The 26,457-nt window shown below is 48.1% G+C and overlaps 1 protein-coding gene and 1 non-coding gene across 2 annotated transcripts in view; both read left to right on the plus strand.

The window, feature by feature from the left end:
• The window catches only part of wdr43 (WD repeat domain 43), a 68,526-nt gene that overhangs the window by 38,397 nt on the left and 3,672 nt on the right, over window positions 1-26,457 (plus strand). The window contains exons 12-16 of the mRNA XM_078399974.1: window positions 788-874; window positions 9,085-9,116; window positions 11,058-11,121; window positions 14,113-14,226; window positions 24,024-24,093. Coding sequence (XP_078256100.1) covers window positions 788-874; window positions 9,085-9,116; window positions 11,058-11,121; window positions 14,113-14,226; window positions 24,024-24,093 — 367 coding nt within the window. The remainder of the gene's footprint in view (window positions 1-787; window positions 875-9,084; window positions 9,117-11,057; window positions 11,122-14,112; window positions 14,227-24,023; window positions 24,094-26,457) is intronic.
• Window positions 25,651-25,783, plus strand: LOC144594135 (small nucleolar RNA SNORA31). The gene has a single exon (XR_013547357.1). It is a non-coding gene; the product is annotated as a small nucleolar RNA SNORA31 (small nucleolar RNA).

Consider the following 26,457-nt stretch of genomic DNA (forward strand, 5'->3'; position numbering starts at 1 on the left):
CTGAAGTCAGGAAGGACAACAAGCTGCTGGAGTAACTCCAGTGAGTTGCTTAGTGCCTTTGTGGAATCCACACCCCTACAATCAACTGAAGAAAAGTCCCAACCTGAAACGTCACCCATCCCATGTTCTCCAGAGATGCTGCCTGACCCACTGAGTTACTCCAGCACTCTGTGAAACGTCACCCATCCATGTTCTCCAGAGATGCTGCCTGACCCGCTGAGTTACTCCAGCACTCTGTGAAACATCATCCATCTATGTTCTCCAGAGATGCTGCCTGACCCACTGAGTTACTCCAGCACTTTTGTGTAAACCAGCATCTGTAGTTTCTTGTTTCTATATCGCTGGAGATCATGGATAAATGATGTTTCAGGGCTGGACCCTTCAGAAGAAATGTGGTTGCATAACAATGCAAAAGAAAGTTAGGTTGTGAATCTGTGAGCCTTGCCAATTATTTCTGGATTTGAGAAGTGGAGCATTTGATGGCGATCTAAGATCCCGTGCGTTTTCCATAGAGTTGTTCCAACTTAATTCAAGGCCGTACCTGCCCATTTTGGCATTTTGTTTCGTTAATCTACACGGTGGAGGCTGACGTGAGCTGTGGTCGCCATCTTAGTGTTTACTAAGTGAAAAACAAACGTCTGCACAACAGCTAGTGGGGTCATGCCACCATCAATTCAAAGTCATTTCCTGCACTTGTACGTCTAGCTTTGAGAAGTTTGGAGGATGACATAAGCCTTTAATGACAAAACGCAATGCCAATTTTCTTTTCTTTATTATCCTTGTCCAGAAAGTGCTCCAGATTAAGAAGGATGCCTTGATAAAGACCACCATTGCGAGGTTACCTGTTACTGCAGTAGTTCCGATGCTCCATGAGGTAAGCTTTGCTTGACAAACACATTTGCAGCAATGAGTTGAATTCATGTAGAACCTTCCGGTAACGGTGTTTTAAGGACGTCAACAGCGGTATACTCAGACAAAATTCGACACCAAGCCACAACAAGGAGACTCGAGGCAAGCAGTCTTCCTGTGTTTCCAGCATGCAAGGTTTCAGCCCAAAACGTCCACCTGCAGATTCTGCTTCACCCGCTGAGTTCCTCCAGCAGATTTGTTTGTTGCTCCAGATTCCAGCATCGACAACCCCTTGTGTCTGGTCTTTCTACATAGTTTTGCAGGTGCAGTTATTTTAAGACCATGGTGTCAGATTTTCCACTCTGATTAACCACTTCAGTGTCTTAAGATAAAATGTTGTGGTGGGGCTTTGCTTGTTCAAACGCACGGTTGCAGGTCATTCAGATATACGAGTTCATCGTACAGCTGCACAAGCCGTTGACAACACCACATATAGAGTACTGAGTGCTGTTTTGGTTGCCCTACTGCAGGGACGATGTCCTTAAGCTGGAATGGGTGCAAAAAAAAGATTCACTAGGATTTTATTGGGTCTAGATTGTTACAAGTAGAGGTTGGATAAACTGAGATTACCATTCAAAGAAACATAGAAAATAGGTGCAGGAGGAGGCCATTTGGCCCTTCGAGCCAGCACCGCCATTCATTGTGATCATGGCTGATCATCCACAATCAGTAACCCGTGCCTGCCTTCTCCCCATATCCCTTGATTCAGCTAACCCCATGAGCTCTATCTAACTCTCTTTTAAACTCATCCAATGAATTGGCCTCCACTGCTCTCTGTGGCAGAAAATTCTGCACATTCACAACTCTCTGGGTGAAAAAGTTTTTTCTCATCTCAGTTTTAAATGGCCTCCCCTTTATTCTTAGACTGTGTCCCCTGGTTCTGGAAACCCCAACAATGGGAACACTTTTCCTGCATCTAGCTTGTCCAATCCTTTTATAATTTTATACGTCTCTATAGGATTCATCTTCTGCACCCTATGTTCCCTGGAGTGCAGGAGGCTGAGGGCTCACCTTGCAGCGGTGAATAGTCACAATCATTTAATCATGAGGGGCTTAGAAATGTGAGAGGGGAAAGCCACAGCCTTTTTTGCCCAGGATAAGAGAGTCTAAAACTGGAGGGCTTAGACAAAAGGTGAAAGAGGAACGATCTGAAGAGGGCTTGGGGCAACATTTTCATGGGGTGATGTGTATCTGGAATGAGGTTCAGATAGCAACCCGGTAGTCATGGTGCTCAGGGTAGCACAGTGGCACATCTAGTGGAGCTGCTGCCTACATGGAGTGTGCACATTCTCGTGTGGGTTGCCCCTGGGTGCCCCCTTTCTGCTGACTGGATAGCAAAATTCCTTGCAAAAAACATGTTTTTGAAGACTTGAGCAAAAAGGTTGATGAGGGCAGAACTGTAGATGTGTACATGGACTTTAGTAAGGCGTTCGACAAGGTTCCACATGGTAGGCTGCTCTGGAAGGTTAGATCGCAAGGGATCCAAGGAAAGGTAGCTGAATGGATCGCACATTGGCTCCATGGAAGGGAGCAGAGGGTGATGGGGGAAGGTTGCTTCTCAGACTGGATGCCTGTGACTAGTAGTGTGCCTCAGGGTTTAGTGCTGGGCCCGTTACTGTTTGTCATCTACATCAATAATTTGGATGAGAACATACAGGGCAAGATTAGCAAGTTTGCTGATGATACAAAAGTGAGTGGTTTTGCAGATAGTGAAGATGGTTGTGAACGATTGCAGCAGGATCTGGATCGATTGGCCAGGTGGACGGAGGAATGGTTGATGGAATTTAATACAGAGAAGTGTGAGGTGTTGCATTTTGGGACGTCGAACAAGGGCAGGACCTACACAGTAAATGGTAGGCCTCTGGGTAGTGTTGTAGAGCAGAGGGATCTAGGAGTACAGGTGCATAGTTCCTAGAAGGTGGAGTCACAGGTAGATAAGGAGGTCAAAAAGGCTTTTGGCACTTTGGCCTTCATCAGTCAGTGTATTGAGTATAGACGTTGGGAGGTCGTGTTGCAGTTGTATAAGACGTTGGTGAGACCCCATTTAGAATATTGTGTTCAGTTCTGGGCACCATGTTGTAGGAAAGACATTATCAAGCTTGGAAGGGTTCAGAAAGGATTTACGAGGATGTTGCCAGGACTAGAGGGTGTGAGCTATAGGGAGAGGTTGATTAGGCTGGGTCTATTCCATGGAGCGCAGGAGGATGAGGGGAGATCTTATGGAGGTGTACAAAATCATGAGCAGAATAGATCGGGCAGATGCACAGAGTCTCTTGCCCAGAGTAGGGGTATCGAGGACCAGAGGACATAGGTTCAAGGCGAAGGGGAAAAGATTTAATAGGAATCCGAGGGGTAAATTTTTCACACAGAGGGTGGTGGGTGTATGGAACGAGCTGCCAGAGGAGGTAGTTGAGGCTGGGACTATCCCATTGTTTTAAGAAACAGTTGGACAGGTACATGGATAGGACAGGTTTGGAGGGATATGGACCAAGGGCAGGCAAGTGGGACTAGGGTAGCTGGGACATTGTTTGCCGGTGTGGGCGAGTTGGGCTGAAGGGCCTGTTTCCACACTGTATCACTCTGTGACTATAAAGCTTTTCACTACCTCGGTACACATGCCAATGAACTTAAACTAAAGCATCCCGTATTATAGTCTGATATTTTTCTTTGTTCTGTTGTATTTGTGTGTAACTGGATTGTATTCGTGCACAGTAATATCCGATTAGAAAGCAACCAAAAGCTTTTTACTGTACTTTGGTGCACGTAGAGGTAGATGCAGATACAATTATGACTTTTAAAAGGCACTGAGACGGTTATTTACCACCGGGTGGCGCCGCGATGGCAGCCTCGCTTACAGTCTGTCCTTTTCATCCTTTTCTTATTTGTGGTGAGTTTTAAAAGTCTGTGTTAATGTTCTCTGGTTTGTTTTATGTGGGGGGTCGGGGGAAACTTTCAATCTCTTACCCTGACGGAGTTGCGATTGTTTTCCGGTTCGTATCTCCGGTCGCTCTGCGGCCTAACATCGTGGAGTTGGCGGCCTTGCTCGAGGCTGACTTTGAGCCCCCGCGGGGCGTGGACTTGGCATCGGAGCCTGCGATCCCTTGCCTGCGATCGACTGCGAACTTTAACATCGAGGAGCTCGCAGCCTCGGGTTGAAACGGAAATCGGGAGCTCCAAAGCCACACGCGGTTCGACAAGCCCTGACCCGGGGTAGATCGTCCGGCGCGGGGGAGCTGAAATCCCCCCCCGATGCAGATGCAGGAGCTTGATCGCCCCGACGAGGAAGGCCCGACCGTCGGCTACGGGAGTCAAGATCGTCCCGTCAACGGAAGGTTAAAGGCCCCCGACCGTGGGAGAACAAAGAAGGAAAGAGATTGAACTTTTTTTCACCTTCCATCACAGTGAGGAATGTGGAGGAGTCACTGTGGTGGATGTTCATGTTAAAATGTATCTTGTGTGTCCTGCTGCTTTTCATTGTTATGACTGTACGGCAAATGAAATTCCTCGTATGTTGCAAAACATACTTGGCTAATAAAGTATGATTGTGAATACATGTGACAATAGACAATAGGTGCAGGAGTAGGCCATTCAGCCCTTCGAGCCAGCACCGCCATTCAATGCGATCATGGCTGATCACTCTCAATCAGTACCCCGTTCCTGCCTTCTCCCCATACCCCCTCACTCCGCTATCCTTAAGAGCTCTATCCAGCTCTCTCTTGAAAGCATCCAACGAACTGGCCTCCACTGCCTTTTAAGGCAGAGAATTCCACACCTTCACTACTCTCTGACTGAAAAAATTCTTCCTCATCTCCGTTCTAAATGGCCTACCCCTTATTCTTAAACTGTGGCCCCTTGTTCTGGACTCCCCCAACATTGGGAACAGGTTTCCTGCCTCTAATGTGTCCAATCCCCTAATTATCTTATATGTTTCAATAAGATTCCCCCCTCATCCTTCTAAATTCCAGTGTATACAAGCCTAATTGCTCCAGCCTTTCAACATACGACAGTCCCGCCATTCCGGGAATTAACCTAGTAAGGGAGGGAAAGATTGGAGTGGTCTGGCTCTGGCAACTGGCTCAGTGAGACAACTTGGTCGGCATGGCTGAATTGGGTGGAGGTTCCCATTTCTGAGCATAGTAGCTCTCTCGCTGTGTTATGAAGGGCAGGAGTGGTTCGTCAATCGTTGACTTAAGACCACCCAGTGATTTGCATGGGGTGTTGGTGCTGTGCGGGATTCAATTGTGAAGTTTCTGGCTCGAGATGATCTTTCCTCTTTGTGTTGAAAAATGAAAAAATTGATTTATCGCCTATTCAGTTTGACCATGTGGGCTGTAAATATTGTGTCAATGTAGTGCCACATGGTTACCATGGCAGTTACAATTTCTGAATTGTGCTAGAAATTTGGACACTGCCAAATAACAGGATGAAACACTTTGATTTTATTGCATGTGAAGTATAGTGTTTAGTCTATAGATACATCGCGGAAGCAGGCCTTTCAGCCAGCGATCCCTGCACATTAACACTATCATACACCCACTAGGGACAATTTTTACATTTTACATTTGCCAAGCCAATGTACCTACAAACCTGCACGTCTTTGGAGTGTGGGAGGAAACCGAAGATCTCGGAGAAAACCCACACAGGTCACGGGGAGAACGTACAAACTCCGTACAGACAGCACCCGTAGTCGGGATGGAACCCGGGTCTCCGGCGATGCATTCGATGTAATGCAGCAACTCTACCGCTGCGCCACTGTACCGCCAGTGCTTGGCTTAGAGTAGCGAGAAATGTAACTAGACTTAATTCCTTCATGGTCATACAGCATGGCAACATGCCCTATGGCCCAACTTGCCCACACTGACCATCATATCCAATCTACACTAGTCCAACATGCCTGCATTTGTCCCATATCCCTCCAAACCTATCCTATCCATCTACCTGTCTAAATGCTTCTTAAACGTTCGGATAGTACTACCACAACTATTTCCCCCGGCAACTCGTTTCATATACCCACCACCCTTTGAGTTTAAAAAATACCCCTCGTGTTCCTATTAAATTTCATCCTTCCTCCCCCCCCCCTTAAACCCATGACCTCTGGTTCTCAATTCCCCTTCCCTAGGCAAGAGACTTTACGTTTCCCCAATCTATTCCTCATGATTTTATACACCTCTATAAGATCATCCCTCAGCCTCCTGGGCTCCAAGAAATAGTCTTAAGCTGTTCAACCTCTCCCTGTAGCTCAGGCTCTTGAGCTGTAAGAGTCCTGGCCCGATCAACCTGTATGGCTCGGGCCCCGATTATCTATTCCGCATGATTTTATACACATCTAGGACATAGAAATATCGAAAATAGGTGCAGGGGGAGGCCATTCGGCCCTTTGAGCCAGCACCGCCATTCATTGTGATCATGGCTGATCGTCCACAATCAGTAACCCGTGCCTGCCTTCTCCCCATATCCCTTGATTCCGCTAGCCCCATGAGCTCTATCTAACGCTCTATCTAACGCAAATTCACAACTCTGGGTGAAAAAGTTCCTTCTCGTCTCAGTTTTAAATGGCCTCCCCTTTATTCTAAGATCAATCCAAAGATAAAATTCTGATTGGATTAATCGATTAAATGGGTATTCTTTCTTTCCACCTTCTGTGCCTGCAAATGAGTGTGTTCAGTCGGAGGTAGATTGGTACAATGACCCTTTCTATCCAGGCTGGCATCATACAGAACCCAATCCAAGTAAATCATGCACAGGAGAGTGGCATTCGTTGTTGTGTGGAACAGGGCCTTTTTGTCTCCATTTTCTGAAAGACAGCAACACAGTGGTCCTGGTGCCCAGGGTAGCATCCAGACGAGCTGCTATCAGGTAGCGTCAGAACCCAGGTTCAATCCAGACCTGGGCCGCTGCCTGTATGGAGTGTGCATGTTCTCATCGTGGCGGTGTGGGCTTGCCATGGCTGCTCCATTTTCATCCCACTTACTCCACGTTCTGGCATTTTTCCCTTCACTCCACCTGTGGTACTCGTGAATGGCTTGATTGTATGTGCACAGTATTGCCTGGTTGGAGAAACATGGAAACATAGACAATAGGTGCAGGAGGAGGCCATTTGGCCCTTCGAGCCAGCACCGCCCTTCATTGTGATCATGGCTGATCATTCTCAATCAGTACCCCGTGCCTGCCTTCTCCCCATATCCCTTGATTCCGCTAGCCCCTAGAGCTCCATCCAACTCTCTTAAATTCATCCAGTGAATTGGCCTCCACTGCCTTCTGTGGCAGAGAATTCCACAAATTCACAACTCTCTGGGTGAAAAAGTATTTTCTCATCAGTTTTAAATGGCCTCCCCTTTACCTTTAGACGGTGTGGCCCCTGGTTCTGGACTCCCCCAACATTGGGAACATTTTTCCTGCATCTAGCTTGTCGAGTCCTTTTATAATTTTATATGTCTCTATAAGATCCCCTCTCCTTCTAAATTCCAGTGAATACAAGCCCAGTCTTTCCAATCTTTCCTCATATGACAGTCCCGCCATCCCGGGGATTAACCTCGTGAACCTACACTGCACTGCCTCAAGAGCGCGCTATCAAAAGCTTTTTACTGTTGTCTCAGTAAACGTGTCAATAATAATAAACCATGCCAATATATCCCAAAGACATGAGGAACAGCAGGTGCTGGAATCTTGAGCAAAACACAAAATGATGGAGTAACTCAGTGAATCAGGCGGCATCTCTGAAGGGCATGGATAAGCAATGTTTTGGGTCAGGACCCTTCTTCAGACTGATTGCGGGGGGGGGGGGGGGGGGGGGAGAAAGCTGGAAAAGAGGTGGGAGCTGGACAAAGCCTGGAAACTGATAGGATATCCCAAAGACAGTTTAACCTTTCCTAATCTAATGTAACCTAGTCTAAACTTTTGAATTCATTAAATTTATAAAACTCACACTTTAATTTTTTTCCCTACGGCCCGCAAAAAATGTGCCAAATATATAATGTGGCCCTCATGCTGAAAAGTTTTCTCGGCCCCTGGTTTAGAGCTACAGCGCGGAAACAGGGCCTTTGACCCATATATATGAAACATATAAGATAATTAGGGGATTGGACACATTAGAGGCAGGAAACATGTTCCCAATGTTGGGGGAGTCCAGAACAAGGGGCCACAGTTTAAGAATAAGGGGTAGGCCATTTAGAACGGAGATGAGGAAGAACTTTTTCAGTCAGAGAGTGGTGAAGGTGTGGAATTCTCTGCCTCAGAAGGCAGTGGAGGCCAGTTCGTTGGATGCTTTCAAGAGAGAGCTGGATAGAGCTCTTAAGGATAGCGGAGTGAGGGGGTATGGGGAGAAGGCAGGAACGGGGTACTGATTGAGAATAATCAGCCATGATCGCATTGAATGGCGGTGCTGGCTCGAAGGGCTGAATGGCCTACTCCTGCACCTATTGTCTATTGAGTCCGCACCAAACAGCGATCCCCACACGCTAACAACTATCCTACATACTAGGGACAATTTACAACGATACCTAGCCAATTAACCTACAAACCTGTGCGTCTTTGTAGTGTGGGAGGAAACCGGAACACCCAGAGAACCCACGCAGGTCACGGGGAGAACGTACAAACTATATGGACCGCCCGTAATCAGGATGGAACCCGGGTTTCTGACGCTGTAAGGCAGCAACTCTACCACTGCACCACCCTGCTGTGGTGTCTCTGACTCTGTCTCTCGTTGATTCTGATCTCCAGTGACCTGGGTTTGGGTGCCATATATGCAGAGTTTGCACGTGATCGCATGGGTTCCCTCCAGGTGCTCCTGTCAACTCTCGCATCTCAGGTTTGCTGGTCGGCAGCTTAATTGGCCACTGTAAATTGATCCGAGCACATTGGTCAGTTGGAGAATTAAGAGAATTGAATGAGATACAGCAAGAACAGATTCCAGGGTTAATATTACAAGGGGAATGGGATTGTTCAGAATGGGAATGGGAAAATTGATGTTTTCCATCAATTGAAACAGCCTCCTTTATGTCATGACGAAACATGCTGAGTTTCCGTTTTCTCCAACCTGTCTCCACAGCTGGACGCAGGTGAACATAACCACACATAATGTTGCTTGGTCACCTTCCCTTCTATGTTGATGTAATTGATGATAGACAATGTGCCATCAACTTTATCATATATTCTGTTTTTTTCCCCCCCCTCCAGATCACAAGACGATTGCAAGGCCATCCTTACGGGTGAGGTTTTAATTTTGTTCTTAATTCCACTGCTGTTTTTAGCCGTGTAATCTTTGCATGCTTGTTAATCGGGTAATGTGGCACAGCAGGTTGCGTGTTCAAACTATCACCCGGTCGGTACCCCAGCAGTGTCTGCACACTGGCATGTGGCTGGCAAACATCATGCTGCTGTGTTCTGGTGCTTGTACCTTCAGGCTTCTTATGCCTGGAGGACTAACACCATTCTTGGCACCATTATTAGTTTAGAGCTACGGCGCGGAAATGAGGCCTTTGGCCCACCGGGACCGCGCCGACCAGTGATCCCCGCACATTAACACCATCCTACACCCACTAGGAACGATTTTTACATTTACCAAGCCAATTAACCTACAAACCTGCACGTCTTTGGAGTGTGGGAGGAAACCGAAGATCTCGGAGTAAACCCACGCAGGTCATGGGGAGAACATGCAAACTCCGTACAGACGGCGCCCGTGGTCGGGATGGAACCCGGGTCTCCGGCGCTGCATTCGCTGTAAGGCAGCAACTCTACCGCTGCGCCACCGTGCCAGTGCTGAGAGTGTTATATTGTCATATGTACTGAAATGGAACAATTAAATTCTTGCTTGCAGCAGCGCAACTGTCCTTGATAGATAGAAACATAGAAAATAGGTGCAGGAGGAGGCCATTTGGCCATTCATTGTGATCATGGCTGATCGTCCACAATCAGTAACCCGTGCCTGCCTTCTCCCCATATCCCTTGATTCCACTAGCCCCTAGAGCTCTAATAGAAACACATAGATAACATATTAAATGAACTGCAAAAAGTTCAATAAATACAAAACCCAATGTAGTGCAAAACAAAACAAAGCAGCCCGAGCGAGGTCCCTAGTGCTACCGAGTTGGAGTTGGTAGTGTTCAGCTGTGTGGCGATTGGATCAAAGTGCGGTCAGCTCCCATCAGCACATTGCAAGAGACTGGCTTTAAGTTGCCTCTTGTTCTAAATGCAGTAAACCCTTGCAATAACGGACCTCTATGTAACAGATTTTGGTTGTAGCAGGCTGAGGCTCCAGTTGTGGGAGCGGAGAGAGTGAGCAGTGTGAGGTGGGCGCGAGTACCGGGCCCATCCCCGGCTCACCTCACGGCCTTGGGTTTAACGTTACCCACCTCACTCAGTTATATCAGACAGCCAGCAATAACGGGTACCATCACTCTCCCCTCCCCCATTACCATAGAGGTTTCCTGTATTCAGCCGTGCAGCCTAATGTATCAAGATTGCCTGTCCTTGTGGAGTCATCACAACATGGTGCACAGCATGAAGAGCACAATGATTTTGCCAGCATTATAAGTTGCAACAGTTATAACAACACTGGCTCTCTCTGGCAAATGGCTGCCAGCCCAACACGGACCAGTGGACGTGGGCTGAGGTTTAATCTGTTGATATCTTGTGGGAGGAATTGCTTTAATTTTAAGACTGAGCTGTAGTGCTGAGGTTGGGATAGAACTTCTGCTCCTATAGCATGGATAAGCTGCATATTTTGAGATCTACCCTGCATTCTGACAAGCTCGGAGATCGGTGCCTCTCATGTCTCATACGTGACACAGTGGCGTAACGGTAGAGTTGCTGCCTCGCAGCGCCAGAGACCCGGGTTTGATCCTGACTACGAGGAGTTTGTACGTTCTCCCTGTGACCTGCGTGGGTTTTCTCCGGGTGCTCCGGTTTCCTCCCGCACTCCAAAGACGTGCGGGTTTGTAGGTTAATTGGCTTCTGTAAATGATCCCTAGAGTGTAGGATAGGACTGGTGTTTGGAGTGATTGTTGGTTGGCACGGGCCGAAGGGCTTGCTTCCTTGCTGTATTTCTAAACTATACTCAATTTCTATGCAAATTGGTCTTGGTCATTCACTGTGATTGTTTTATGGGTTTTGCTCAATTTTAATGACTTTTCCCTGTCTTTTACTCTTAGTGCTTTGTTAATGGTCCGGTGGCTAAAGGCTGTCTTCACGCAACATGCCTCCTTTTTATCTACAGTAAGTCCATCCCTTGGGATTTTTCCACTCTGGGATACATTTTTGCTGAGTGTCATGAATTCCTTCCTACCACTGCTCATCTCCTGTCTTTTCTGCTGACTTAGCCTGTTCAGTTTGACCAACTCTATTCTCGTTTCATTTGTCATTTTCTTCTTTTGACCTGCGTTTCCCCCCCTCAAACTGAAAACAAAACACTATGATCATCACTTCCTTTGCTGACTATGACCTCCCTTGGGATGTCACGGTGGTGCAGCGATAGAGTTGCTTGCAGCGCCGGAGACCCGGATTCCATCCCGAGTACGGGCGCTGTCTGTACGGTGTTTGTACGTTCTCCCCGTGACCTGCGTCGGTTTTCTCCGCGAGATCTTCGGTTTCCTCCCACACTCCAAGGACGTGCAAGTTTGTATGTTAATTGGCTTGGTACATGTAAAAAATTGTCCCTAGTGTGTGCAGGATAGTGTTAGTGTGCGGGGATCGCTGGTCGGTGCGGACCCGGTGGGCCTTAAGGGCCTGTTTCCGCGCTGTATCTCTAAATCTATAAGTGGGATAACATGATGGTCGATGATCAGCATGGATTCAGTGGAATGAACAAGCAGTGAAATCAGTCTTTCAATCAAGACTGATTTTACAGGTGATAGAGAATGTACAAAGTCACCTTTAAATCATGAAATCTTGTAGCTTGTAGCCTATTAACAGTTCGAAGACAAGCGGATAATGCACTTCTTGACAGCCATGAAGCCTCAACAGTTGCTTTCTGGTTTATTTTTTTTAAGTGCAAGATTAATTTCCTCGCGCTTTCTGCTTGCTCTCCCAATGGCAGATCGGATTGAATAGAGGAAAACATGGTCAATATTTAGACTTATCTTCTGCTATAATTTTGTGGCATTGGTTTATTGTTGTTACGTTTAGAGATAGTGAAAGCTGTTTAGCGTGTTACCCAGGCAAATCAGACCGTACACGAGTTCATTCGGTTTGATTTGGAGATAGAGTGTATACGGGCCCACTGAGTCCGCACCGACCAGCAATCACCTGATACACTCGTTCTACGCTGCACTCGAGGGACAACTTGCAGAAGCCGATTAACCTACAAACCTGAACGACTAGAATGTGGGAGAAACCTGGAGCACTCAGAGAAAACCCACATGGGCACGGTGGCGCAGTGGTAGAGCTGCTGCCTTACAGCGCTTACAGCGCCAGAGACTACTGGTGCTGTCTGTACACAGTTTGTGCTTTTTCCCTGTTTACTTTTAGAGATATAGCGCGGAAACAGGGCGACACGGTGACGCAGCGGTAGAGTTGCTGCCTTACAGCGAATGCAGCGCCGGAGACCCGGGTTCCATCCCGACTACGGGTGCTGTCTGTACGGAGTTTGTACGTTCTCCCCGTGACCTACGTGGGTTTTCTCCGAGATCTTCAGTTTCCTCCCACACTCCAAAGGCGTGCAGGTTTGTAGGTTAATTGGCTTGGTAAATGTAAAAATTGTCCCTAGTGGGTGTAGGATAGTGTTAATGTGCGGGGATCGCTGGACGGCGCGGACCCGATGGGCCGAAGGGCCTGTTTCTGCGCTGTATCTCTAAATCTAAAAAAAACAGGCCCTTTGGCCCATCGAGTCCGCATGGATCAGTGATCCTCACACATTAACACTATCCTACACCCACTAGGGACAATTTACATTTGTTCCAAGCATTACATTATACAATTAACCTACAAACCTGTACGTCTTTGGAGTGTGGGAGGAAACCAAAGATCTCGGAGGAAACCCACGCAGGTCACGGGGAGAACGTACAAACTCCGTACAGACGGCGCCCGTAGTTGGGATGGAACCCGGGTCACTGGCACTGTAAGCGCAGGTAGTGTACGAGACAAAAGAAACAAAGGTGCAGAATATAGTATTACAGCTACAGAGTAAATGCAGATTAAAAAGTGCAAGGGCTGCAACGCAATAGGACAGCCAGCATGTTGAGCATCAACCCTTTACCATGTGATGTTCTCTTCAAAAGTCTGATAAATCTGGTGCTAGCTGCTTACAAACATTTGTATCTTCTGCCTGAAAGGAGAGGGGAGAAGAGAAGAGGACAGGTTGTGAGTGGCCCTTGATTATGTTGGCTGCTGCCGAGGTGGTGCGATGTTTCGATGGAGTTGATTTTCGGTTGGGTTGGTGAATGCTGGTTTGTGATTTGTTGGGCTACATGCACAACTCTCTCTGGTTCCTGTAGTCTTGGGCAGGGCCGTTGCCATCCCGAGCTGGGGTGCATTTGGTTAGGATGCTTTCTGCGATGGTCCCGTGGAAAGTGGTGGCAGTCATTGGGGACGTGCTTTGCTTTCTGAGGAGTTAGAGGTGCTTTCTTGGCTCTAACATTCGGTGGCACAGCCTTACAGCAACGTTTACGGAAGAAAGGCGCCGTTCTCCCACCTCCCCGTAACCTTTGACACCCGTACTACCCGTACTAATGAAGAGTCTGTCAACCTCCACTTTAAAAATACCCAATGAGCCGTCAAAGCCGTCTGTGGCAATGAATTCCACAGACCCGCCATCTGTGAATCCTCCTCAGAAAGAAATTCCCCCATCTCATTTCTAAAGATACGTCCTTTTATTCAGAGGCTGTGCCCTCTGGTCCTAGACGCTCCCACTAGTGGAAACATCCACTCTATCCAGGCCTTTCACTATTCGAAGTCCCCCCCCCCCCCCCCCTCATTCTTCTAAACTCCAGTGATTCTCCTCCCATTCCACAGATTCACCACTTGGTTTTGTGACTTGACCTGAAACGTCAGCTATTCTTTCTCTCCAGAGATGCTGTCTGTCCCACTGAGTTACTCCAGCTTTTTGTGTCTAGGGTTTAAACCAGCGTCCGTAGTTCCTTCTTGCACAGCACTTGTTAAGTACCATGCGTATGTGGAACCTCATCCTTCAGTCGGTGTGCTTCCACTTTAGCCGAGCTTTGTTTCTGCTGTTCCTGGGTTTGCGCTAACATGGATGATTTGACTCTGCAGCTGCCTGACCTTGTGCCACAACTCGGCGTGTTGTACCAGCTGATGGAGAGCAGAGTGAAGACCCTGCAGAAGCTGTCTCGCCTGCATGGCAAGCTGTACCTCCTCAGTGCGCAGGTAAGACTCCTGATCCCAATGGCGTTCAGCGGAAAGGGAAGCCGTTTAGCATCTCAAAACAATAGATGGCCTGTATCTAGTGTTCCCCCCCCCCCCCCCCCAAAAAAAACAACGCAACGCGGTGGAGTCAGTCAGCGGCTTGGGCAGAGTCTGGATACATGGTTGGGGTGGTTTGGATCAGGACCCTCCTTCAGTCTGACTGGTGGAGGGGAGAGAGCGGGAAAGGAAGAGGAGCAGGGCAAACACTGGTCAATTATAGGTGTATACAACTGAGGCAGATAGTTTAGTTTAGAGGTACAGCACGGAAACAGGACCTGTCGGCCCACCGGGTCCGCGCCGACCAGCGATCCCCGCACATTAAGAGGCCAAGTCAGTGGGTATTTTAAAGCGCAGAATTGACAGATTCTTGATTAGTACAGGTGTCAAAGGTTATGGGGAGATGGCAGGAGAATGAGAGGGAGAGATAGATCAGCCATGATCGAACGGCAGAGTAGACTCGATGGGCCGAATGGCCTAATTCTGCTCCTATGACCTGTGAACTTACGGACTTGTATAGTTGACTGGGGTGGGGGAGAAATGGGCGCAGGGGAGAGAGTTGGTGGGGGAGGGAGGGATGGTCAAGGTTATCTATGTGCTAAAACACTTGTTTGTTTGTTTGTTTGTGACTGAACTTCAGTCAAAACTGTACAACATAGCGCAACATTTTTAGGCCCACCTTATTCACCGTTGTCGCTTTAATGGTAAAATATTGTGGTTTTATTGAAATCGGTGTTATATTTTTAGTTTTTAAAAACCAGTGCATGCGCAGTTGGGGCGGTCCTCACGTAAGATGGCCGCCAGACCAGCGCCAACACTTACGTAAGATGGCTGCTGGGGGGAGGGTCGTCATTTTGGATTAACTCCCACTTCCCGCCAGACGCCAGCGGTCCAAGTGGGGGAGCGTCACCACCGCCGCTCCAAACCCTGGGCATGCCCATCATGGCCGCTGCTCCACCCCGGAGTCCCCGCCATCGCCGCTCCAAACCCTGGGCATGCCCATCATGGCCGCTGCTCCACCCCGAAGTCCCCGCCATCGCCGCTCCAAACCCTGGGCATGCCCATCATGGCCGCTGCTCCACCTCGGAGTCCCCGCCATCGACGCTCCAAACCACGGGCGTCTCCAACACTGCTAGGCCCCAGAGCCCCGCTGATCCATCGCGCCGCCGCTACTGCTTCTCCTTCCAGCTCTCAACCCGGGGGGGGTCTCCATCATGGCTGGTCCCGCTGCCGCTCTAAACCCGGGGCGTCTCCATCATGGCTGCTTTCGCTGCTGCTCTAAATCCGGGGCATCTCCATCATGGCTGCTGCCGCTCTAAACCCGGGGCGTCTCCATCATGGCCGCCGCTGCTCCCACTGCCGCTCTAAACCCGGGGCGTCTCCATCATGGCCGCCGCTGCTCCTGCTGCCGCTCTAAACCCCGGGCGTCTCCATCATGGCCGCCGCTACTGCCGCTCTAAACCCCGGGCATCTCCATCATGGCCGCCACTGCTCCCGTTGCCGCTCTAAACCCGGGGCGTCTCCATCATGGCTGCTCCCGCTGCAGCTCTCAACCCGGGGCGTCTCCATCATGGCCGCCGCTGCTCCCGCTGCCGCTCTAAACCCCGGGCGTCTCCATCATGGCCGCCGCTACTGCCACTCTAAACCCCGGGCATCTCCATCATGGCCGCCGCTGCTCCCGCTGCCGCTGCTGCCGCTCTATACCCCGGGCGTTCCCATCGCTGCCGTCGCTGACGAGACTTCAGTTCCGCTCAGCATCATCGCCGCTGCTGCCGACGCTCTCAGCCACGGGCCCCGGATCCACCGCCGAGCAGTTAAAGGTCAGACTAATTAGACCAAGTGGACCCGCTATGCCCAAACCCCTCCCGCATTCGTGCAGCGCCCGACCCCCCTCTCCCCCCGCTCCCCTCCACTCTCCCCCCTCCGCTCCTCTCCCCCTTCGCTCCTCTCCGCCTCCGCTCTTCTCCCCCTCCGCTCCTCTCCCCCTCCGCTTCTCTCGCCCTCCGCTTTCCCCCCCCCCCCCCCATCCTTTCTCTTTTTCTCCTTCTTTTGACCTGCGTTTCCCCCCCTCAAACTGAAAACAAAACACTATGATCATCACTTCCTTTGCTGACTATGACCTCCCTTGGGATGTCACGGTGGTGCAGCAATAGAGTTGCTGCCTTGCAGCGCCGGAGACCCGGGTTCCATCCTGACTACGGGCGCAGTCTGTACGGAGTTTGTATGTTCTCCCCGTGACCTGCGTGGGTTTTCTCCGAGATCTTCGGTTTCCTCCCACACTCCAAAGACATGCAGGTATCTATGTTAATTGGCTTGGTACATGTTAAAAATTGTCCCTAGTGTGTGCAGGATAGTGTTAATGTGCGGGGATCGCTGGTCGGTGCGGACCCGGTGGGCCGAAGGGCCTGTTTCCGCGCTGTATCTCTAAACTAAAAGTGGGATACCATGATGGTCGATGATCAGCATGGATTCAGTGGAATGAACAGGCAGTGAAATCAGTCTTTCAATCAAGACTAATTTTACAGGTGATACAGAATGTATAAAGTCACCTTTAAATCATGAAATCTTGTAGCTTGTAGTCTATTAACGGTTAGAAGACAAGCCGATAATGCACTTTTTGACAGCCACGAAGCCTCAACAGTGGCTTTCTGGTTTATTTTTTTTAAGTGCAAGATTAATTTCCTCGCGCTTTCTGCTTGCTCTCCCAATGGCAGATCGGATTGAATAGAGGAAAACATGGTCAATATTTAGACTTATCTTCTGCTATAATTTTGTGGCATTGGTTTATTGTTGTTACGTTTAGAGATAGTGAAAACTCCTTTCTCACCCCCTCCTTTCTCCCCCCCCCTCCTCTCTCCCTCCCCTCCTCTCTCTCCCCTCCTCTCTCCCTCCCCTCCTCTCTCCCTCCCCTCCTCTCTCCCCCCCATCCTCTCTCCCCCTATAACTTAAAAATATATAACACCTATTTCAATTAAACTTCTTCCAATAAGACCACAAGGCGACGGTAAGGTGGGCCTAAAATTGTCGCGCTATCGTGTACCGTGTTGGCTGTAGTTCAGGAACAAACAAATAAACAAGAGTTTTTGCTGCTGAGCTGCTAAAGATAACCCCCCTTATAAACTCCCCCAGACCTCCCCTGCATTAACTGAAATTGAGTTAAGGTTGTTTTAAAGAACCGACTCCATCCCCCCTCCACCCCCTTTATCCCCCCTCCCTTCACCTGATCAATACCTATCTCTTTGTAACATCATGCCAAGAGGGAGGAAGACCTCCGAGGTCAGGTAGACCTCCAAACCCTTCCGAATTTGGCAGAAAGCTTCCGCCTTCTTATTTCATTTCTGCCATTCCGATTTCGCCTCACATTTTTCCGGAAAACTCATGCCTTGACGCTTGCCCCACCGCTCGCCCCACCCCGCCTCGCTGCTCTCCCAGCATCACCAGTCGAGGCCGGGCCTTGCCATTCACCGGGACTCTCCTTGCCGCTACGCTCGCTGGACCGTGCCTCGACTCACTTCGCCTCCCCGCTCGCCGGGCCTTGCCTTGCTGCCCGCTGGGCCTCGCCCCTCGCCTCGCCATGCGTCAGGCCTCTCCGCTCAGCAGGCCTCACCTCGGCTCGCCGGGCCTTGCCTCGCCGCCAGCCAGGCCTCGCCACGTGCCAGGCCTCTCCGCTCAGCAGGCCTCGCCCGCCAGGCCGGGCCTCGCCACGCGCCAGGCCTCGCCGCCCACCGTACCTCGCCAGGCCTCTCCGCTCAGCAGGCCTCGCCTCGCTGCCCGCCAGGCCTCTACGCTCAGCAGGCCTCACCTTGGCTTGCCGGCCCTCGCTGCCCGCCGGGCCTCGCCTCCTCTCACCTCGCCACGCGCCAGGCCTCTCCGCTCAGCAGGCCTCACCTCGGCTCCCCGGGCCTTGCCTAGCCGCTCCCCGGGCCTCGCCTCACCTCGCCGCTCCACGGGACTCACCTCGCCGCTCCCTGGGCCTTGCCTCATCTCACAGCTCGCCGGTCCTCGCCTCGCCGCCCGCCGGGCCATTGTGATTTGCTGTTGAAGACCATTGGAACAAGTATGTCTTCAATGAAATTAGGTATGTGCAGTTTTAAATGAAACTCTTTCTTCATAACTTAGTCATACATTTTATGGCCATTGTCCTTTTTTTATTCAATACCAAGAGAATTGGGATGTGTCAGGAAAAAGCAAAATAGAAAAAACAAAACAGTATTTCTGTTCAATAACCTTCTATAAATACTCATGATAGGCCTGACATTGGACATGTAGTCCAAAAACTACAGACTGGTGGAAATAATGTCGTTTTTCACACATGAATGTAGCGTAATGCGTATGCACATTTGGCGTGCATACTTTTTTTTGCTGAAAAGTTGCATTACGTGCCATATTATGAATTTGATGTAAAATTCTGAATTTTGGACATCAAAATTATGAATTTGTTGAACCAAATGTTGGGAGGTCTTTTCATGAACCATACTGTGACCAAACCTCTCCATGTTGGAAGAATGGAAGATGCAGAAAGAGATTCCCAAAGCCGTTTATCGAAAGCGCAAGGTGTGGAGATGAGTCACATCCTCTGTACAGGAGTCGATCTCCGGAGTTGGGAGGATTTCAGGGACATCAAGAAGGACGCTGGGATCAACCTATTACTTCTGAATGGGTGGTGCCCTGTAATGCTCAACTCTTGAAGTTGTTCAAATGTCACATCAACGTTGAGATATGCTCCTCTGTAAAGCCGGTCAAACACGTGTTCAAGTACACCTTGAAGGGGAGTGAGCAAGCAGTTTTTGGAGTTAACAGGGATGATGAAATTGCACAGTATTTTACTGGGAGATACATTGGTCCGTCAGAAGCAGTGAGATCAATCCTTAGATTTCCAACTCATGAGAGACGCCCCGCTGTCATTTGACTCCAGGTACATCTACCACAAGAACAACAAGGCATCATCAGAGTTGATGCTGGTCGGCAGGTGAGAAATGAGGATATCACGAGAACAACTTTAACTGAATTCATGGAATTGTGTTCTCGAGATCAATTTGCAAGAACACTGTACTACGCTGATGTACCCTGATTTTACACATGGAACAATAAGAAATGGCAAAGAAAGAAGTTTGGGAAGATGGAAGATCTTCCAGGTATTTTTGAAGCCAACGTTCTGGGACGAGTGTATACTGTTTCTCCAAGATGTGACCTCTACTACTTGAGACTGCTTCTCCATCACGTAAAAAGGTCAGTATCCTTCGATTCATCGAGGACACATGACGGACATATTCTTCCTTCCTTCAAAGACGTCTGCATAAAGAGGTTTGTTGTAAACTGACGACCATTGGCAACAGACGATGGAAAATGCTGACTGGCAAGACTCCCCGAAGCAATGAGAGATTTGTTTGTTTTACTGACGATTGCTGAGATCAACACTTCTCGACAATTATGGGATCGCTTCAAGAATTCAATGTCTGAAGATTACCTTCATAGAAAATGGAGAACAATCGATGATCCAAATATCATGATTGATGAGAGGCATCATGATCAGGCTCTGTTGTATATTCAAGACAAGCTTGTGAATTACAACAAGACACTGGGATACTTTCATGTGCCACTACCAAGACATGGAAGGATGAACCTTGATGGTGACAATCCAGATTTGCTGAGTGAACTGCGGTACAATAGACCTGAACAACAGTGATTTGTTGAAGAGAAGGAGCCTCTGCTGAATGCTGAGCAAAGAGCAGTGTATGACCATGTGTGCACCTGCTTGGAAAGGAATGTTCCTTCAATGTTTTTCATTGATACACCAGCAGGAATGGGCAAAACAATTCTCACCAATTTGATCCTCTCCAAAGTTTGAGGTCAAGTTGATGTTGCTTTTGCTGTAGCATCCTCTGGTATAGCAGCTACATTGATGCCTGGTGGAAGAACTGCACATTCTCCATTCAAGATACCCATCGAAGTGACCGATAATACAATGTGCAACATTGAGAAGAACTCCAACATGGTTAATTTGATCAGGAGTGTGAGACTGATTGTTTGGGATGAGTGCCCGATGATTAGGAGGGAGAGCTTTGAAGCGGTGGACAGAACTCTTCGAGATCTATGCAAAAAGAACGATGAGCCTTTTGGCGGCATTCTTACCTTTTGTTGTGGCGATTTTCGACAACTCCTTCCTGTTGTGAAAAGGGGAAATGATGCTGATGTTGAAAATTCCTGCATCAAGAAATCCTATTAACGTTCCAATTGTTATATTTTGTTATTCACATTTTAAACTTTAATAAATCCCTTTTCCACTTGCTGTGCCCGTCAGCCGCCCATGCGCAGTAATACCTCCATGTTCCACGTCACCATGGAAACCCGACGGGCGGGAATGGCGGCGGGGAGGAGATAAGGGGGGGGATGGAGTGGGTGACGGGGGTGGGAGGGGAAGGGGGGAGTGGGTGGGGAAGAAGGGGGGTTGAGGGGATGGAGTGAGGGATGGCTAGGGGAGGGTGCTAGACCAATGCAGAACAAACACACCATTTTAAAGAAAAATCGCCATTTTCATTTTATTTTATTTATTTTTTTTTTTTTAAAGCCATTTATTTTATAGAAAAAAGCTCAATTTTTCCCCACATCACAATGGCAACCCAATGAGTTGTGGGCCCAACGGGTCCACTTGGTCTAGTAGTTACCTAAAATTGGCGCGTTTAAAAAGCTATCCAGCCTAGCCTCAGTTCTCCACTTTGTGGATTGTTCCTGGTGTACACCCAGGCACGTTTAAAACGTGAGAGTTTGTGCTGCCGCCACTCGTTACTGCGGTGAATTGCAGACCCCCGCCCGCCTCCATGCCCTGAGGGAAAGGCATTCCTCCAATCCCACCCACTATTTTAAATCTGGGATCCCTGATGATCATTCTAAGCAAAGGAAATTAAATTCCTTGTATTCGATCTAGATTCTTAGAATATTTTTTATACCTGATTAAATCTATTATCTATACGAAAACCACTACAATCTAGCTAATACATTTATTTAATTTCTAATACAATTATTAGCTAATTAGCTAATACAATTATGTTTAATTAGCTAATACAATTGTTTTTTATACCTGATTAAATCTATTTTGTCCAAAGAAAACCACTACAATCTAGCTCTTTGTGATTAAAATACTTTAGTCATGGCAATGTAAGAAAATAACTGCAGATGCTGGTACAAATCGAAGTTATTTATTTCACAAAATGCTGGAGTAACTCAGCAGGTCAGGCAGCATCTCAGGAGAGAAGGATTGGATGACGTTTCAGGTCGTTTCGATTTGTTAGTCATGGCAACATCCTGTGAAATGTTGTTTACGCTTTTTTTTTAATGTATCCACCTTCTCTCCAAAGAAGAAATGTTGTTTACGCTTTTTTTTAAATGTATCCACCTTCTCTCCAGCTTGGCTATTTCTTCATGCTTAAAATTCTTCAATCAAAGCAACATCCTCTAAAATGTAGTAATTCTTTCTTTCTCCTCAAAGTAACTTGACTGTATTTAAGGCCTAAGGTAACTTATTTTTTTGTGCCACGGGGAATGAAAGATTTATTCTGTGTAGGAAAGAACTGCAGATGCTGGTTTAAACTGAAGATAGACACAAAATGCTGGAGTAACTCGGCCTCTGGAGAGAAGGAATGTGTGACGTTTCGGGTCGAGCACCGAAACGTCACACATTCCCTCTCTTATAAATTATTTTTTACTTGCTCTCTTCAGTACCTAATCTCTCTGCGCTGTTCGTTCAGGCATTTGTTCACACGTTTTAATATCTCGTCGTAGCATTTGTGTGCTCCTGTTTGCCTTCCTACGTGCATTACCACATACTTAGCCTAATGATCCTTTTATTGTCAATCTTCTGCCTGCATGAATAGTGTGCAGATTGACCTCAGTCTGCAGCTTGTGACTCTGCTAACCGCACAGTTTTGAAACAACTTATAGCTCTGACAATGACGTCTAAATCATTGTGCACCACAAAAAGCAAGCGCTCAAGTAGTGTAGCGGCCATGGTATCGACCATCTTATCCAAGGTATTTATTTCACAGAATGCTGGAGTAACTCAGCAGGTCAGGCAGCATCTCAGGAGAGACGGAATGGGTGACGTTTCGGGTTGAGACCCTTCTTCAGACTGATGTCAGGGGGGCGGGACAAAGGAAGGATATAGGTGAAGACAGGAAGATAGAGGGAGAACTGGGAAGGGGGAGGGGAAGAGAGGGACAGAGGAACTATCTAAAGTTGGAGAAGTCAATGTTCATACCGCTGGGCTGCAAGCTGCCCAAGCGAAATATGAGGTGCTGTTCCTCCAATTTCCGGTGGGCCTCACTATGGCACTGGAGGAGGCCCATGACAGACTGGGAGTGGGAGGGGGAGTTGAAGTGCTCAGCCACCGGGAGATCAGGTTGGTTAAGGCGGACTGAGCGAAGGTGTTGAGCGAAGCGATCGCCGAGCCTGCGTTTGGTTTCGCCGATGTAGAGAAGTTGACATCTAGAGCAGCGGATACAATAGATGAGGTTGGAGGAGGTGCAGGTGAACCTCTGTCTCACCTGGAAAGACTGTTTGGGTCCTTGGATGGAGTTGAAGGGGGAGGTAAAGGGACAGGTGTTGCATCTCCTGCAGTTGCAGGGGAAAGTGGCTGGGGATGGGGCATCTTATCCATGTCGCGGTATGGTACCATTTGTGGCTCTTGCATACGTTTAGCTATAACCCATGGCTCGTAAAGGTATTTACTTTAGACTTTAGAAACACAGTGTGGAAACAGGACTTCAGCCCACCCTGTCTGTACCAACCAGTATGCTAGCACTATCCTACATGCTAAGGACAATTTACAGAAGCCAATTACAAAGAAAACCCACGCGCTCACAGGGAGAACGTACAAACTCTGTGCAGACAGCGCCCGTAGTCAGGATTGAACCCGGGTCTCTGGCGCTGTGAGGCAGCAACTCTACCGCTGTGCCACCGTGCTGCCCTAAGAGGACAGCACAGGAGGAGGCTGTTGGGATGCAGTTCCAGCTGCCAGGAGGTAACTTGGCAGAATTTCAGATATCTGCTGTGGGATGGTTCATCCATTCTTGATCGCTTCCGTTAGAAGGTTATACCTCCTGAGTCAAAGGTTCATTGGCAGAGACTTGGGCACAGTCCAGGCCGACACCCTAATGTACTGCTGGGAAGGTGGTACATTGTTTGGCAGTGGCTTCCCTCAAATTAGGCATTGAACCAAGTCTGCCCTCAAAGATATTGTAGGAAGGAACTGCAGATGCTGGTTTAAACTGAAGATAGACACAAAAAGCTGGAGTAACTCAGCGGGACAGGCAGCATCTCTGGTGAGAAGGAATGGGTGACATTTTGGGTCCAGGCCCTTCTTCATCCACTGAAGAAGGGTCTCGACCCAAAACGTCACCCATTCCTTTCCTCCAGAGATGCTCTTCTAAAGGGATTGTTGTATTATCTTGAAGACCAGTAAGGAGGGTGTTCCGTGCTTTCTGGTCTATTTTATACTCCTCTCAACCTTACGGAAACAAAAGTAGATTGTGTCAGGATTATGTTAGCACAAATAGACTTCTGCAATTCCTACATGAAGATAATGACATTTCAAAGGCACTGTAATGGCTCCTGGTTATTTTCCTGAAAGGTCTGTTAAATGTAACCCACAAATCAAGCACGTCAACCACTTGTTTATCGTGAAGGTCTTGCTTGGCTCGAATGTACGTTCTTGCAATTGCCAGTGTAACTTTTGTGAACTGAGTGGATGTTTTGATATCATTTAGGTTGCAGCATCACAGCGTGTGCAGGATGCAAGCACCGTCAACCAAACAGCAAAACTAGTTTATGCAGAAGGTAAGCACGAGCAGGGGCCTGTATCTATCTGTGTGTGTGTGTGTGTGTCTTTTGAACTCTCGGTGGCACAGTTACTTTGATTTTTACTGTGATGTACCGAGTTGCATTGAAAAGACTTTTTGCCGCTGTCCAGGCAAATCGTACCATGTGTGTGTGAAGTGCATACACAGTGGGTAGTGCAAAGAAAAAGGAAACTGATTGTCACAGTGTTCTAGCTACAGAGAAAGACCAGGTAAAGGAAAGTGTAAGGTGGTATTGGTGGCTGGTTTATCATCACGTACCAAGATATTGCAGTCCATTTAAAGTAACAGTGCCCAGTCACGCATGTGTGAATGCGCTGTAATAGGTCGTGTCAAACAAGAAGTGCGTGGGATTTGGATTGGGATTATAATGGAACTGAAGGAGAAGGTGGGAAATTGCACGCACAGGTGGGGCTTGTTTTGTGGGGAATTTGTTTTTGTTTAAGGAATGGCAGGATGCAGGGATGGGTAGGTTGAGAATTTGGAATTTGGGGGCTCGGGACTGAAGGCATTGGCTTCTCGTGGTAGACACAAAATGCTGGAGTAACTCAGCGGGTCAGGCAGCATCTCTGGAGAACATGGATGGGTGACGTTTCACAGAGTGCTGGAGTAACTCAGCGGGTCAGGCAGCATCTCTGGAGAACATGGATGGGTGACGTTTCACAGAGTGCTGGAGAAACTCAGCGGGTCAGGCAGCATCTCTGGAGAACATGGATGGGTGACGTTTCACAGAGTGCTGGAGAAACTCAGCGGGTCAGGCAGCGTCTCTGGAGAGAAGGAATGGGCGATGTTTCCAGTGTATAGGCACAGAGAAAAGTATTTTGTTCGTTTTATCCAGTCAAAGGAAAAGACTATACATGATTACAATAAAGCGATCCACGGTGTACAGATACAGGGTACAACATTTAGTGCAAAATAAACGATTAAAGATAATTCAGTGGTCTCCATCGAGGCAGGTGGGGAGGTCAGGACCAAACTCTAGTTGGTGAGTGGACAGTTCAGTTCCCTGGTAATGGCTGGGAAGAAACCATCCCTGAATCAGGAGAGGAAAACAACTGGTAGAAACGCCACTATTGGAATTACTCTTGCAGGTGGAAGGTTTGATGATGAGGAACAATTGAGAATAACAGACCATGTTATAATAATTTTATACCATGAGTCGGACTATCTTCCTGGACCTTACCTTGCACTAAATGTTCTTCCCGTTAATCCTGCATGCAAACTGGACCGCTCGGTTGTAATAATGTATAACCTTTGCGCTGACTGGATAGCATGCAACAAAAAGCTTTTCACTGTAAGAAGGAACTGCAGATGTGGGTTTACACCAAAGCCAGACGCAAAACGCTGGAGTAACTCGGCAGGACAGGCAGCATCTTTGGATAGAAGGAATGGGTGACGTTTCGGGCCGAGGCGACCCATTCCTTCTCTCCAGAGATGCTGTCTGTCCTGCTGAGTTACTCCAGCTTTTTGTGTTTGGCTTTTCACTGTACATCGCCACATGTAACAAACTTTTATGGAAGGGAGCGCGAGGCTGATAATGCATCTATTGACAGGCCTCAAGTTTGACACTAACTTTGCAGGTCATTTTTACTGAGATGCAAGATCAAGTTTCTTTGCGCTTTCTGCCTGCCTTCCCAGTGGCAGCTCGGATTGAATAAAAGAACACAGTAACACTACAATGTTAAGTGCGCCTCGCATCATTTAACCTGCAAACTCACTCATGCATTACTGCTCCTTTACATACCTAAAGATGACCGACCACCTTTGTGAATGTTTTCCTCACAATGAGAAAAACAAGCTGAAGTGTAGTAACTGCCAGCCAGAGACCATTTTCCCAGTGTGCACACATTTCTTTCACTGTCCCCGCCCTCCATCCACTTAGAAACATAGACAATAGGTGCAGGAGGAGGCCATTCGGCCCTTAGAGCCAGCACCGCCATTCTTTGTGATCATGGCTGATCATCCACAATCAGTAACCTGTGCCTGCCTTCTCCCCATATCCCTTGATTCCGCTAGCCCCTAGAGCTCTATCTAACTCTTTTTTAAATTCATCCAGTGAATTGGCCTCCACTGCCCTCTGTGGCAGAGAATTCCACAAATTCACAACTCTCTGGGTGGAAAGGTTTTTTGTCATCCCAGTTTTAAATGGCCTCCTCTTTATTCTTAGACTATGGCCCCTGGTTCTGGACTCCAACATTGGGAACATTTTTCCTGCATCTAGCTTGTCCAGTCCTTTTATGACTTATGTCTCTATATGATCCCCTCTCATTCTTCTAAACTCCGGTGAATACAAGCCTAATCTTTCCTCGTATGACAGTCCCGCCATCCCGGGGATTAACCTCGC

This window comes from Rhinoraja longicauda, chromosome 5 (genome assembly GCF_053455715.1).
Source record: "Rhinoraja longicauda isolate Sanriku21f chromosome 5, sRhiLon1.1, whole genome shotgun sequence".
In the NCBI taxonomy this organism is placed as follows: Eukaryota; Metazoa; Chordata; class Chondrichthyes; order Rajiformes; family Arhynchobatidae; genus Rhinoraja; species Rhinoraja longicauda.